General features: G+C 50.7%; 3 protein-coding genes and 1 pseudogene across 3 annotated transcripts; 2 read left to right on the top strand and 2 right to left on the bottom strand.

The window, feature by feature from the left end:
• The window catches only part of LOC117893158, an 84,057-nt pseudogene that overhangs the window by 17,532 nt on the left and 51,414 nt on the right, over positions 1 to 15,111 (bottom strand).
• On the top strand, positions 1,173 to 4,090 carry LOC117889743 (glycine, alanine and asparagine-rich protein). The gene is made up of 3 exons (XM_034794182.1): positions 1,173 to 1,230; positions 2,150 to 2,244; positions 2,341 to 4,090. Exons 1-3 carry the CDS (start codon positions 1,173 to 1,175, stop codon positions 4,006 to 4,008), a joined length of 1,821 nt encoding a protein of 606 aa, XP_034650073.1. The 3' UTR covers positions 4,009 to 4,090.
• Positions 6,469 to 7,774, bottom strand: LOC117889719. The gene is made up of 2 exons (XM_034794143.1): positions 7,426 to 7,774; positions 6,469 to 7,344 (listed from the first exon to the last, which is right to left on the bottom strand). The coding sequence occupies exons 1-2, from the start codon at positions 7,484 to 7,486 to the stop codon at positions 6,581 to 6,583; spliced, it is 825 nt and encodes a 274-aa protein (XP_034650034.1). The 5' UTR covers positions 7,487 to 7,774; the 3' UTR covers positions 6,469 to 6,580.
• On the top strand, positions 11,532 to 14,374 carry LOC117889644 (RNA polymerase II degradation factor 1). Its single transcript, XM_034794112.1, has 2 exons — positions 11,532 to 11,680; positions 11,871 to 14,374. Exons 1-2 carry the CDS (start codon positions 11,542 to 11,544, stop codon positions 14,270 to 14,272), a joined length of 2,541 nt encoding a protein of 846 aa, XP_034650003.1. The 5' UTR covers positions 11,532 to 11,541; the 3' UTR covers positions 14,273 to 14,374.

Here is a 15,111-nt window from a genome sequence, read left to right as displayed (position 1 = left end):
AAAAGTTTCGAGCGAGCCAAGATGGAGCAGGTTTTTTTTTTGTGTGTGTTTTTTTTGTCTATTTGTTTGGGTGTCTAAGCCAAGATTGGCAAGGGGTTTGGTTTTCGGGCTTGGACCTCAACATGACCTACAGGGCGTACATTGACGCTTGTGCAGGCTTCAAGGGCAGCGCCAATAGCAAGAGCTTCAAAAGTAGAGAAAAAAACTGACCAAAAACTTGGCCATGGAGTGGCACCTTAGACCAGAAATGAAATCTCAGGCGTGTGATGTTCATGTGGGAACTACCCAAATGATGCTCTCAATGCTCTTCCTCAATGATATTTTATTCAATTTCTTTGAAGGGCAATCTTTATAGATGAAAACGTACATTGATTCCACACAAGACTGACTGGAGTTCTCGACTTTCTCTGTCCACATTTTATTTATTATTCCACGCTTAAGTGATTCAAATGTATGCCGAAAAAAGCCTTTCTCTTGAGCCCAAAAATTCCGGGCAAAACAAAGAAAATTTCCAGTGTTCTAAACACATGAACGAAACTTTTAGTGAGCAAAAAAAAAAACAAAACAGAGCACAGAACAAATGAGCATGAAAAAGTGTTTGTTATGTCCCCCGCGATGTCTTTTTGGTTGTCTAAGAGGTAAACGGGTTAAACGTGAATTTGAAGGCACATATTGACGTACATAAGAGATGTATATATATGTTCAAATATGTATGTATAAGCTGGCAGGTGGGGCTTTGGCGTTGGCGCTAATTGTTGATTAGTTTTAAGCGCGATTATCAACCCAGCCGCTGCTGGTTTAGAACGCCATCAAACGCTCAACGACAAGCAGCAGCAAGCCGGGCGGAAAAAATCCCCCGAATAAAAACAACACACACAGAGACACACATAGAGAGAGAGAGAGAGAGAGAAGAATAGTGGGTAGCCGGAGTGACGGAGAAGACCGCAAAAACAGCGACAAGCAGAGACAATAAAAGTCGGCCAGCGGCCAAAAACGCGCTCATTGCGTGCGCTGTTTTTGCAACGGCAACGGAGACGCGGCAAAACAACGGGAAACGGGAAAAAAATTAGCCAGGCCAGTGTTGGATAGTGCATACACACACACCCACACACACAAACACACAGCATACGGAATACGTTACGAGCGAGACGAGCTCCATGACCAGGATGAGGATGCGACACGCATTTGTTGGATTAATTGTGTGCTGGCTGGCAGTTTGTCAACCGCAAGGTAAATATTTTTTGGCAAAAAGGCAGGCAGCCAGGCAGGCATAGACAGGATAATGACAGGATACGCACACACAAACACACAAACACACACACGCACAGAGTGATGGACAAATTGTCGAGCTGACAGGCGGACAGAGAGACAGGCTCTCGGGGCCCTGGGCTGTGTTATTACAGCAATAATTGCAAAATTATCGCTGGATTTTGCGCGTACGTGCAATGCATTGTCAACAGGCAACAGAGGAAAGTGCGGCCAGAGTTGTACAACAACAAAAAAAAGAGAGAGAGGGAGAGAGAGAGGGAATAGAAGGGTTAGCAAAAGGCTTAATTGTTGGCCAATGTTTTGTGGCAGCTCATTATGAGATATAATTAAGATGAGAGGACACTGAGGACACAGAGTAACAGTTGCCCTGAAGGCTGCAGAGTGTTGGTCAACGCATAAATTGGTATTGTAAAAGATCTTTGGAGGCTAGAAACAAATAACAACATAAAGAATGATAAACGAGAAATTATCTTTGAAAATAGATTCCAAATATTATGGGAAGAACTTCTGAAAGACGACTCCGTGTGGCTCCCTTTGTCCATCAATTATTTGGCAAAAAAAAAACACAGAAAGGCAACCAGTTTGTAGATTCTCAGTTGGCGTCCATCCCCCAAGCCAGAAGCCCCTCCCCGACCCAAACTGGAATAACAATCTGAGCAAAAATCAAACAAAACCCAGAGCCCAGACCCAAATGATATTCAAATTAGAAACATTAAAAACCAGAAACCCAAAAGAAATATGACGCGTGTGGAACAAGTTTTTGTGTCGCTTTTCGGGGTGGGGGTTGCTTGGGTATTACGAATGCATAGAGCTCAGAAATCTGTCACAGGAGATTATGAAACTTTCCGCTGATATTACAAATTTTCTTTCGCTTTCACAGCGGAGGCGCAGTTTGCGGGTTTTGGCTTTCAGCCACAGCAGCAGCAGTTCTATCAGCCCCAGCAGCAGCAATTCTATCAGCCCCAGCAGCAGTTGGTCTACCAACAGCAGCCCCGCCAGCAGGTGTACCAACAGCAGCCCCAGCAACAGCAGCAATTCTATCAGCCCCAGCAGCAGCAGGTGTACCAGCAGCAGCCGCGCCAACGTCCTGGGTCCGTGTCCAAGGCCAACACCAATGCCTATGAGCGGCAGGTGGACTTTGGCAACAATGTGGAGTACACCCAGGGATTGTCGAACTCGCGGGCCGTGACCCGCCAGAACGGACAGCGAACGGTGACGAACAGTCAGGCGCAGAATCGTGACGTGGATATTGGTGGCCTGCAGATTGGCAACACGCTGACACGCACCAAGACCAATGCCAACGGAGCTGTGTCCCAGGGCATTGCCAATCAGTTTAGGATCGGAAATCTGGGTCTGGGCGCCTCGCTGTCGCCAACGAACTTGCAGCAGGGACTCGGCCTGCAGCGTGGCGCGGATGGAGATCTGCGTTTGGGCTTGGGTGTGCTCAGCCTGGATCTGGATCGCAATGTGCCCAACTCGAATGCGTTGACGCAGGCCCAGGTGAATGCCCAGGGCAAGGGAGCGCGCGTCAAGTCGAACAGCAATGCGTTGACCAACACTCAGCAATATGGCGGCGTTACCGTCACGGACACACGCGCCAATTCGAATGCCGTGGGCAAGGCGCGACGTGGACAGACTTCGGCGACCACTGGCGGATTCGGTGGCAATGCGGCGACCAATGGCCAGACCTACGGCGGTCCCTTCCAGCAGCGTGTGGTGCGACAGCCCCAGCAACAGTTTGCCGTGCGGCGTCCCAAGCGTCGGGCACAGTTCGTGCCCTTTGGCTATCCCGGCGGCGGCTTTGGCGGACCTTTGGGCTTCGATCGTCCGCGTCGGCAGTTCGGCGGCGGCTTTGGTGGCCCACAATTTGGTGGCGGCTTTGGTGGACAGCAGTTCGGTGGACAGCAGTTTGGTGGACCACAATTTGGCGGTGGCTACGAGAACTTTGGACAGCCGCAGCAGCAGCAGCAGCAGCAGCAAAACAAGAAACAGAAGAACAACAAAAACCAACAGCAGCAGGCTCAAGGCAATGCCAATGCCCAGGGTGGACCTGGATTCGATCAGCAAGCATCGACCAATAATCATGCGAGCAATGGCAACACTGGCTCCAGCAGCATTGGCTCGAACCTTGCACAGGATGGCAGCAGCGGGCAGGTGAGCTCCGCGAATACCAATCAAATGAACACCCAAACGGCGGGCGGCTTCGACAATACTCAGAACTCGCAGAGTCAAGCGTTGAACTTCAATGCTGGGGAGCAGCAGGCATCCAGTGCGAATGCCAATACTCAGCACACGCAGGAGGGCAACCGCGAGACTGTCGGCTCCAACAGTGGCTCCACGGCCACCAACAATAATCAGTTTGGTTCCTCCACGAACACGGCGCAGACGAACAGCCAAGTGGTGCGCGAGGGCAATCGTCAGGATGCGACCAGCGATGCCAGCAGCCAGTCGATATTCCAGGGCACCGGCCAGAATCCAGGCAATGCCGCTGCCAACACCAATGCCCAGACCAGCTCCCAGACGGGCCCCAATGGTTATGTCAGCAATTCAGCGTCGAGCAGCGCCTCGGCCACCAGCCAAAATGGACAATCGGCCAATGCCAATGCGAATGCGAATGCCGGCGGTGCCGGTGGCAACGGTGCGAATGCCGGCGCCAATGGTGGTGCATTCAGTGGCTTCGGCGGTGGCGCGAATGCCAATAGCAATGTCTATGGCGGCTTTGGCTTCTTTGGCCGTTAGTAGGCAGATGATCTCTCCATGCAGGGAGTCGTCCCCATTTTTCTTTGTGTATTTTTCATGTGTTTTTTTTGTTCTTATTTAAACTTTTTTTTTTGTGTGTGTCACTGTAATAAAAGCTGCATTTAATGTTTAATTTTAAACTCACCAAAACTCACCACCGCACGCGGCACTTTCGTTTACACTTTTCGATGTTCGTTTTGCAACACTGGCACGCACTTTTTGGTTGCCTGCTTTTAGGCTTGCAAGTAAAACAAATCCATTTGCTTTCCTCTCTCTTCATGCCGCCAGTGAGAAGACACAGCGCACAGCAACAGGTGCGACTACAGCGCTGGCATCCGCCCAGCATTAATGGCAGCAGCTCCTCCAGCAGCTCCTCCACCAGCAGCTCCTCCACCCGCATCAATGACAACTTTGAGTATGTCTACATCAATCACTCATCGCGCATGGAGGATATGCAGACAGAGCTGCAGCCAAGTGTTGCTCCGCCGTTAAACACCTCAGTGGAAGCCTTCGGACCGTTCGATGTCACACAGCGGCAGGGACGCACCTTTGGCGTCATTTATGACTGGATCAGTGGACTCTTCAACTCGTGTGTGTCGCCCTGCACGCTGGAGGCGTTTCAGGAGCAGCGCTGCTGCGATACTTATGTTGTGGGTGGACCCTCCCCATACCCTCCACAGCCGCCGCAGAGCTGCTGTGCGCCAGTGGGACCGCCACCACGGCCATATCCGCTGCCTCCGCCGCAGCCTCAGCTGCCTCCACCGCCGCAGCGTCCCTGGTATCCGCCACCCTATGCACCTGGCTACCCGCTGCCCTATCCGCCCAGCAAGAAGACGCCCGTTGTGGTGGTGGCCACGCCCATCAATTGCTGCACCGTCTGCACCTACACCTACTACGGACCGCCGCCATGCGGTCGCTACAACAGCAGCGGCAGCGGGGGGGATGGCAAGCGGGTCATCTATGTGCCACCGCCCTACTACGGCCGCTAGCGATGCCACCACGCCAGGCACACAAAACACAAAACACAACACACAACACACAATATATGCATGCAGCTACCTATCTACCCACTTTGTGTCTTTGTTTGTTCTCTCTCCCGCTCTCCGCCTCTCTCTCTATCGCTCTGCCTCTCTTTCGGCTTTGCTAATTCCAAAAACGCTTGCATAATCTCCAGCAAAGAAAGAGAGAGAGAGAGAGAGAGCGCGGGCTATGGTTGGGCTGGTGTGGCTGTCAAAAATGCGGCAAATAAGACATACGACAAGACAAACGAGTAGCAGGAACCGAGCGGGGGGAACACGGGAGTTGACTGCACCTAGGCAAAGCCATGAAATTGTAGTACACTGCCAAAGGTGCCCTTCGAACCAACAAACAACACAAAAGCAGTTGCAAATTTGCACACTAAAAGTTTGCTCTGATCGGAGTAAAGCAGAGACCGGGCAGATCGCGGGCAGCGCAGCACAAAAGCTTCGAGTGGCCTCGGCCCACGCATTGAGATCTGCAGCAGCGGCAGCGAAAGAACTTCGCATGCACTTTTGCTCGGCTGCGCGCAGCGGCAGAGAAGCAAGAAACGTTTTTGAGCTTCGTGTGGCTGCGTGCAAGCGCTCTCTCTTGCTCACTCTCCCGCTGTGCATTTGTCTGAGCAGTAAATGCATAGTGAAGATCCGCTATTCACGTACGACAGAGAAGCAGGAAGAAGAAGCAAATGCAGTAAAGCATGCGAGTGTCTGTCTACCTGCGTGCCGACACCAGGCGTAAAATGTTAGCACTTATGGTTTACGATCGAAACTTACTTCTGCTGCTTGATTATAACTTTACGTAGAGTGTCGTAAGAATATTCCCTAGTCGTTGTGCGCTTACTTTTAGGGGGGGTTAACTTGGCCTATCTTTGTCGCCTTTTGTTGTGGGGCTTCCTTTCTTTGAGCCTCTGCTTCGGCCTGTGCGCTGTGCCGTTGACTTGTGCCATGTGTTTATGTGTGTGTGTGTGTGCATGCATTTTTGTTGTTGTTGCTGCTGCTGCTTTGTGTTTGTGGCTGAAAATTTATAACAGGCAGCAGACCCAAGCCAGAGGCACACAGTCTAGGAGGAGGAGGAGGATGAGGAGGAGGGAGGTCTCAGTCTTGGGTGCGCTGGCAGCTTGGCAGGCTGCCACATACGAGGACACTCTTAGGCCCAGACACGACAGGACATGTCACGTCAGCGGCACAAAGCACAGCACAAAGCCCTGATAACTGCACTCGCCTGATAAGCGCCACGAAAACAAGGCCAACAACAGGGTGGGACAGGGATAGGGACAGGGAGAGGGAGAGGGGACCGAGACAGGAACCAGCCAAAAACCCGGAAGCAGAGCCCGGGCACATCGCGCCTCCCTTTGTCATTTCGCTCATAACGTTAATTTATATTCAGTTCAGTCTAAAAAAAAAATTATGCCAGTAGTAGTACAATGAAACCCATGTGACAGCCAGTGAGGAGAGGCGGAGGATCCAAGCCCGGGGAAAGTGCTTAAGCCTATGGGAGGAAGGAGGAAGGAGGCAGCCAGCAGCCAGCAGGCAGCAGGCGAAGCAGAAGCTTCTGCTTAGTTGTAGAACTGCTGCTGACGACGACGCGCTGGAGTGGCAGCCACATAGCGGCGTCCCTGGCTGGAGGAGGAGCCCGAGCCCGAGCTGGAGCCATCGTTGGCCGAGTATAGCAGCAGGGGAATCTCCTCCACGCTGGTCTGCTGCAGATGGGCCGAGTTACGGACACCGGAGCGTAGCAGCTCATCGGCGGACAGGCGACGCAGGCCGGGGGCAGACGCTGCCACGGGGGCAACGGATGCTGGTGCTGCCGCTGCCGCACCATCAAGCAGCTGATCCTCATCGTTCTCGGGCTGGTCGAGCACCAGATCCTCGGGCTGTGCAACGGCAATGCTGTTGCCCACGGCAGCAGATTCACCCTCGCTGTCCGCGGACGAGATGGAGCTGCTCTGCAGCAGCGCCTCAATGTTCTCCAGATTGGACAGGCCATTGATCTGCAGTTGATCGTGCAGCTCGCTGGGTATGGCAATGGCTTGGACATCCTTGTGGCCCGAGATGCCATTCGGTGTGGGAATGAACTGCACATTTTCGGGTATCTGATCGGTGGGATAGACGGGCACCAGCTCGGCCTCATTCTCGTTGCTGGACTTGAGCAGGATCAGGGAGATGGGCACGATCTTCTTGAATTTCAGCAGCACCAACTTCTTGATGGCCACAGCGCCTGGGAAGACGCGACTCTGCGGACCACCATGTGGCTTCGAGATCAAAGCACGCTGCTCAAACTGCTGACGATGATGATAGCGATGACCGGGCACATGACGAGCTGCAGGAGAGATGGGAAGATGGGAAAATGATCTGGATTAGCGTGTCCTTTTGGAGCATTTTCCCCGCCCTCGAGACGTACCTTCGCTGATGGCTAAGACAGCCAGGCCAATGGCCAATAGTGCTACCAACTTAATTGCCATAATGCTCTGTGGATTTGGTGGCTGCTTTCTCTGGTGTGTCGCTGGGCGAGCGGCTCTATTAAATGGTTCAGCAAGTGCCCCAGCAAAGACATTTTATATTGGGTGGAACGTCAGAATGGACTCCCAGACAGAGACCCGAAGAGAGAGAGACACATAAAAATCGCTCGTATAAAGTTTTTCGAAACAAAAGAAACATTAGCAAAAACCAAAAACCAAAAACTAAAAAAAAGAACCGCCTAACGATGCGAAATTCTATTTGGAAAGAATGAGAAGAAAGGGGCAACAGGGCCACCGATTGGCAAATTATTAAACTATGCAAATGTAGCACCCAGACCCAAGTCACTTGATTTATGTATGTATCTTGGCCATGTCTAGGCAGTTCCCCCTCTCGGACAAGTTCCCTCACAAGTCGTTGACCGTCTCGGCGACTCTTTCATTCCCCTTTCCCATTCCCATTCCCATTCCAATTCCAATTCCAGTTGCAGTAAACCTCCAATTTTGTGGTTTAATTTTGGGTCCAGCCAAAATCTAAGATTGAAATTTGCATTTTGGGTCGTTGTCTGTCCAAATTTTTGTACAATTCTTGGAGCCAATTTTTGGGGTCAAAAGTGAGATTTTCAATAAGTCAAGCGAGATCCCTAATGGGTGGGCCCTTGTGGAACACATTTGTCAATGTCCAATGAGGGCGAGGACCGGGGCGAGGCCCTTACCCATAGCCAAGTCAGAGTTCAAAAAGAAACTTTTTCCAAATATGGTCCAAGCATCGCACTCGCAGACAGCTTGTGTTCCCAATTCGCAGAGCAGCCACAGAGCCACACACATCGTGGCATCGCTGGACAACGGGTATTTAAATCAATCAATTGGATTAAGTTCCATGGAAACTTTTATTCTCTTCTTCGCCATTATTAGGCTCCATTGAAGCTGGCTACGCTGATTATACACGGTCTTGTGGCTCAGCTCTTTGATTAGCTCTAAAATGGTCTTTGTTGGAGTCTCAAAAAGAATGCAGAACAAAAGTCAGCAAAGGTTTGGGTGACAATGCCACAAAAATACCAATTTCTAGGCAAGTCTTTGCTGCAAATATTAAGTATACGACGAAAACATCGCTCCAGAATATTTGAAAAACTTCGATTATTAAATTGAAGCTTTGTTTTGATTGAAAATTGGAATCCTTATCTGAATAATAGTTGCAAAGTATACAAAAAGTATTCCCCTCGCAAAAAAGACTTTAAAAATATTTCTAACATAAATTTAACAATAAAAAAAATTACTCAAAATTCTTTGTTGTCTATTTATTATATATAACTTGATAGAAAGTCTCAAGGAGTTGTTTCATGGTGTAGAAAAATGTTATTCAAATTGCATTAGCAGCCTCAATCCTAATCGGCTTTCATGTGGCGGTGGCATGGACGCTTTCACTGACTTCCTTCCACTGCCCAGAGGGCCAAGTGATTCATTTATTTTTTCTACTATTATTTTGTTCTTACTCTCTCTCTGCTGGCTGGCTGGCTGGCTAATCTAATTTATGTTGTATTTTTGCGTCAATTATTTAAATTTGCCGCAGCTACCGTTCCGTAGTGCCGCAATGTAAAATTCCCAAGGCGCGAGGCCTCAAAACATTCAGCCGCATCCATCGCGGCTACGTGGTTCAGCATTTCAGATGTGGTCCAACATATTTGCGGCCCATTATGTGCGACATAAACAAATGTTTTAATAACCAAATTATGCAAAGAGCAGCAAGAACGGCCCAATGTATTCATTAGCACTGTGGAGGCGGCTCGAGGAGGCGCAGGCGAAGTCAGCGGAGGACGGCGCGAAAAAGAACCCAACAGCAACAAATTGCGGCGAGCGTGGGGGCCCCCTGCTCATTTCATGTTAATGGAAATGCATAAAAAATACATAAATACTCATTAGGGCAGTGTGTGTGTGTGTGTGTGTGGAGTCTGGAAGAAAGCTGCTGCCCTGCGACATGCCCGAGGTCAACTCAACTTAACTCATCTCTCACCTCCACGGGGTCAATCTATTAGAAAGTTATTAGGGAAAGTTCTTCGTATTACTGGAGAAAATTGGCACAATGATCCAAAATAGAAATCGCCGAGAAATGCAATTGCCAGAAGGGGCTGACAAAAGTTTCGCCAGAACCAGTTCTATTCCCTCACGACGGAGAGAGTACAATGAACTAGTTCTTTAATTTTTTTTGTATAATATTAAATTTATATTTATATTTATTATTTTTATTTATATAATTAGCGGCTCTTCAAATCAGCATTTACTTTTTCGCTGCTGAAAATATCTAATGCAAAAAATCATTTCGATATAAATCCATTAAAACCGTTTAATATTCATAAAAATATTATTAACATTGATTTCGAACACACAATGAATATATGAAAAAAAGTTTAAATATTATGTAGCTTACATCCAATATTAATGTCTCATGTTCAAGAATGTTTCTTGGCTAACTTTGCTCTCTTTTTGACTCAGCTCCCTTGCTAAAATTAACGAGATGGGACGTGTGAGACGCTTCTTACGCGTCACAACTTTTATACCCGGCACTCAGTACTACATCTGTACATTAGCGGTTATTTGTCAAATTTTAAATTTTTTCTTCATCTGCCATCTACATCTACAACACTTCTCACACCAACACGCTCCTTTAGCTCGCCCCCCTTCCCTAGACCCACACACTGCAGAGGCAGAGCCAGCGGCACACGGCCAGTGTGCGGCCACTGCGCGAAGCAGAGTGTGAATGAGAGAACTTTCAAAAAACAAATATAAGCTGCGGGACGGGGTGGGTTTAGCCACTGAAAATTTCTTCATTGCGGCTATAATAATGATCCAATCGGATCCCAATTTGGTGATCTGATAGATATGGTCATTCCCTACGGAATGGCGTTTTTAGTTTTCTGTTATCTTCAAAATTGTAGATTTGGGAGGTTTTCGCCCTTTTGCGGGGGCGGAAGGGGGCGTGGCTCATTTTTTAAATACACTTGTAACAGTGTGAGCATACAGAAGTCTGGATGCAAAATTTGGTGGCTCTAGCTCTTATAGTCTCTGCGAACTAGCCGACAAACAAGACGGACGGACGGACGGACAGACGGACAGACAGACATGGCTCAATCGACTCGGCTATTGATGCTGATCAAGAATATATATACTTTATGGGGTCGGAAACGTTTCCTTCTGTGCGTTACATACAACCGTTATCCGCACAAATACAATATACCCTATTTACTCTTCGAGTACCGGGTATAAAAAGATTCAAACACTTTAAATGAAAAAAGAACGGCAAAAAAACAGTTTCATAGCTTAATGTAGTTTTTTTATAAATATAATATTAATAACAATAATATATGGCTTAAAATTGAGCGAAGCTTGCACAAAACCGAAATGTAGTTTATTAATTGCAAAGTTTTGGCATTCCCTTCGCTCCCAATCTGAACTAGTTCCGTAGAATTTTTGCTGAATCCAATCAGACGCTCATCGGCAGCTTGGCTAATGGCGTGATCGACCTGCCACCTGCGACCTGCGACCCGGGGGTCTTCCCGGCACCGATCGTGCGGTCAACAAACCACAAATTGATTTACAGCCTCCAGCCGGCACGCGAAGAGAGAGAGAGCGAGCTTTGGTTCGGCTCTCCCACACGCCGCGGACTGATCAGCCTCTGCCGCTCTCCCGCGCTGCCTCTGCCGTTCGCTCTCCCGCGCTGCCGCTCTCCCACTCTGTTGCTCGCCCGGCTCGTTCCTGGCTTTCGGCGCTTTTTCGACTCTTTGGGCAAAGCAAAAAGTGATTCTAGACGGCACATAAAAAGCTCGGGTCGGCGCGCACGCTCAAACAGTTCAGCAAACGAGACGTCTGTCTGTGGACCCCAAACGAGGCGAGCGAACCAAAACGAACCGAAACCGAAAATCAATTTATCTTCAGTGTGTGTGTGTGTGTGTGTGCGTGCGAGTGTGTGTGTGTGCGTCTGTGACTGAGACAAGAACAAACGCAACAGCAACCACAACAAAGACAGAGACAGAGACGTAGACCAAGACCAAGACCAAGACCAAGACATGGCCAAGTTTGTGCTGTGCCTGTGCCTGGCTTTGGCCCTGGCTGTGTCCCAGGCCCAGCCGCAGGCTGCCGTCACCGAATCGCCCATCATGGCGGAGCAGTCCACCGAATCCCCCATAGCGGATATGGCCCTGATTGGTAGGCAATGAGGAACCACAGACCCAAGACCAACAGCCAACAACCAACTAATTTTTTTGTTTGTTCTCTCCTCCCCTTTGTGCTCTTTTTTTTCTTCCACATTTTTTTCATGTGCCCGAAACAAATCCTGTGATTGTTTTTTTTTTTACTTTTTTTTGCTGTGTTAATGAAAATTTCGTGACTGGCACAGAGGATGCACCGATGGCGCCCAAGAGCCCCACGGAGAAGCCGCCAGTGGTGGTGGTGGAGGCCATGGAGCAGCCCAAGGCGGAGGAGCCAAAGGCCGCCGCCCAGCCGCATACAGTGGCGGACTTCATCATCCACCCACTGATTGCGTTCAAGCCGCGGCAGGCGGCGTTCGATGAGCTGCAGGGCAAGCAGGCGGGCAATGCTGGCGCCAGTCCATCGCCCGCCTCGCCCGGCACCTGGCTCTTCGGCATGAATCCCGCCCAGGGTCTGGGCTCGTCCTTCTCCACACTGGCGGGCTCCGTGTCGGGTTGGTTCAATGATCGCCTGGCTGCTGCCGGACAGCAGCTGCCTGGCTTGGTGGACACACCCGTCAGGGAGTCCACAACGACCAGCAGCACCACCAGCTCCACCACGACACAGCGCCCCGACATTGTGGTGCGCGTACAGCAGCGTCCCCAGCGTGGACAGCGTCCAGCAAATGGCAATCGAAATGGCAATGGCAATCGTCGCCAGCGTCCAAATCGCTTCAACGATCGCCCCAACAACAGCAACAACAACAACAACAACAATCGGCTGGATGATTCCTTTGAGGATGATTACTACGACGAGGATGACTACTTCCAGGGCAATCGCTTCGATGAGGAGTTCGACGATGAGGAGGCCGACGACTTGGCCCTGAACGACGAGCAGTCGCTGGAGCAATTCGATGAGGAAGACGACGAGCAGCAGTCCGTGGAGCAGCAGCAGCAAAAGCGTCGCCCGCAGCAGCAGCAGAAGCGTCGCAAGTCGCAGCAGGCGGCAGGCAGCTCCTCGCAGCGGAAGAAGGTGCAGGAGGCAGCAGCAGCAGCACCAGCAGCGGTGGCGTCTCCAGCGCCCACGAAGCGTCGCCAGCAGCAGGCACAGAGCAAGCCACAGAAGCAGCAGCAGCAGCAGCAGGAGGATGATGACGATGAGGATATCGAGGATGATGATGATGAGGAGGAGGACAGCATCGATGATGACAGCGATGAGGAGGAGCAGCAGCAGCAGCAGCAGCAGCATCAGTTTGCGGCACAGCCAGAGCCAGCATTCTTTGGGCAATCGGGCACGCGTCGCTCCCAGAACCAGCCGAACTTCATTCAACGTGGCCAGCAGAGTTTGATCAGCCAAATTCGCCAGTTTACGCGCGGCCAAAGCCCCGCCGAGCTGGGCACCAAGCTGCGTCGCACCTCACAGTCAGGAGGCTCCTCCTCGTCTTCCCTCAAGGCACGCCGCCCACAGCAGACGACTCTTCTGGTTAATCGCAACGGACAGACCTTGTACGTGGCCCCAGAGTTGCTGAATCTCGGCCCCGCCTATCCCTACGCCTATGTGCCCAGCCAGGCCAAGAAGCAGCGTGTGCCCGTGAGCGCCTACCCGCAGCCACCGCTGACCGTGCCCATCCGCCGGCAGGGACGTCCCACGCAGTACATTACCATCCCATGGAGCCAACTGGGTCTTTCCCCGCCCGACCAGCAGTCGATGGTGTCCCTGGCCGAGGGCATTCAGGCCCAGCCGCTGATCCTCAACATTCCCCAAAGCGCCATCAATCCCGTGCAGCAGCAGCAGCATCAGCAGCAGAAGAAAAAGAAGCGTCCACAGTTGACGGCATCGGCGGTGCCACTGCTGGCTGAGGCCTCGCTAATGGACATCTTCCAGCCGCCCCAGATTCCACCCTCCCGCACAGGATCCGCGAACAAGCCCAGCGGCAACCAGCCCGTCCTCATTGCCGCCAAGCCCGTGAAGGCTGGCAGCAACTCGGGCGCCGCTCTTCTGCCCACCCGCATCCGGCCGGGCACCATCGTTGAGAAGGCACCCGCCATGCCCGGCGACTCCGAGCTGAAGCCGCAGGAAGCCAGCGAGCAGAAGGAGCAGGAAATGAAGATGCCACTGGCTGTGTCCACGGAGCTGCCGCAGGCCAACAATCAGGATCAGGAATTCATTCTTGTGGGCGACGACGATGAGCCCGGACTGTCGCGGCATGTGCAGCCCGCCTATGGCGATGCTCGCTATGTGTCCTACGGCGACTTCCATCCCTACTTTGATCTGCTGCATCAGAATCGACGCTTTGCACTGCGCAAGAGCGGACGCGCCCTGGAGCCACACACCGCAGAGGGAGAGGAGATCAAGGAGGGAGAGAAGGAGCACACGAAGGAGGAACCCATCAAGGAAACTGCCAAAGAGGAACCCATCAAGGAGGAACCCATCAAGGAGGAGCCCATCAAGGCAGAACCCATCAAGGAGGAACCCATCAAGGAGGAACCCATCAAGGAGGAGCCCATCAAGGCAGAACCCATCAAGGCAGAACCCATCAAGGCAGAACCCATCAAGGCAGAACCCAGCAAGGAGCAAACCGAACTCCCCTCCGATCAAATCTCCGCCTAATTGTAGAGTTACAGAGTTACGAGTAAAAAATACCCAAGAATGAATAATGAATAATGAATAATGAATGAATCAAATCCCCCAAAAAAACCAACATTTGCGATTTTCAATTCACGTGAAACCGAAGCAAAATACATTTTTTTTGTTATTTTTTTGTTGTTCGTTTGTTGCCTGCAGAAGAGACAAAGAAATTGATTTGCATAATTTCGGGTCTCTTTTTGCCAGTTGAAAGTTCAAAGCCAAAATCGGGCCAAAAATCTCCACAAAAATCTGCGCGCTAATGAATTCCGTTGGAGTGAGCATTGACCCCAGACAAAGGCTAAAAAAAAAAGCAAAAGAAAAAGAAAGAACCCCAAAAAGCGATCTCCAGCTCGTGCGCTTTGACCGATTTCTAGATTTGAATTTCATTCTTTCTTGTGGCTAAATTAATGCCATAATTAATAGAAAGAAAGCCGTTCGGCCCTTTGGGTTATGCATAATTAATTCGCGATGGAGTTGAGAGCCGTTAACTCAGGGACAGTTCTAGGTACAGTTATGCTCGCTGAGATTTGGCAGCAGCAGCTCTAAGACCAGTTGCAACTCTGCGTTTCAGCAGCAACTCCAAGTCCAAGTGCAACTCTGCAGCTCCCGCTGGAGTGCCATAGCTGACAGCTTTCAGCTGTGAGCGCAGGACTGCAGGATGAGCTTTTAGCCCATGAAGATCGCGAGCGCCCAAAGAGCTTTCCCTTTGAAACATTTTGCAGACAAAAGTTGATTGCTAGGCAGCAGCAGGGAAGACAGGGAATAATGGCTATAACGAACACAACACACAGGCAACAACTACAAAACAACAACGAAAACCC

The sequence above is a fragment of the Drosophila subobscura genome, chromosome A (assembly GCF_008121235.1).
Source record: "Drosophila subobscura isolate 14011-0131.10 chromosome A, UCBerk_Dsub_1.0, whole genome shotgun sequence".
In the NCBI taxonomy this organism is placed as follows: Eukaryota; Metazoa; Arthropoda; class Insecta; order Diptera; family Drosophilidae; genus Drosophila; species Drosophila subobscura.
This window is presented reverse-complemented; position numbering and strand designations above follow the sequence as displayed.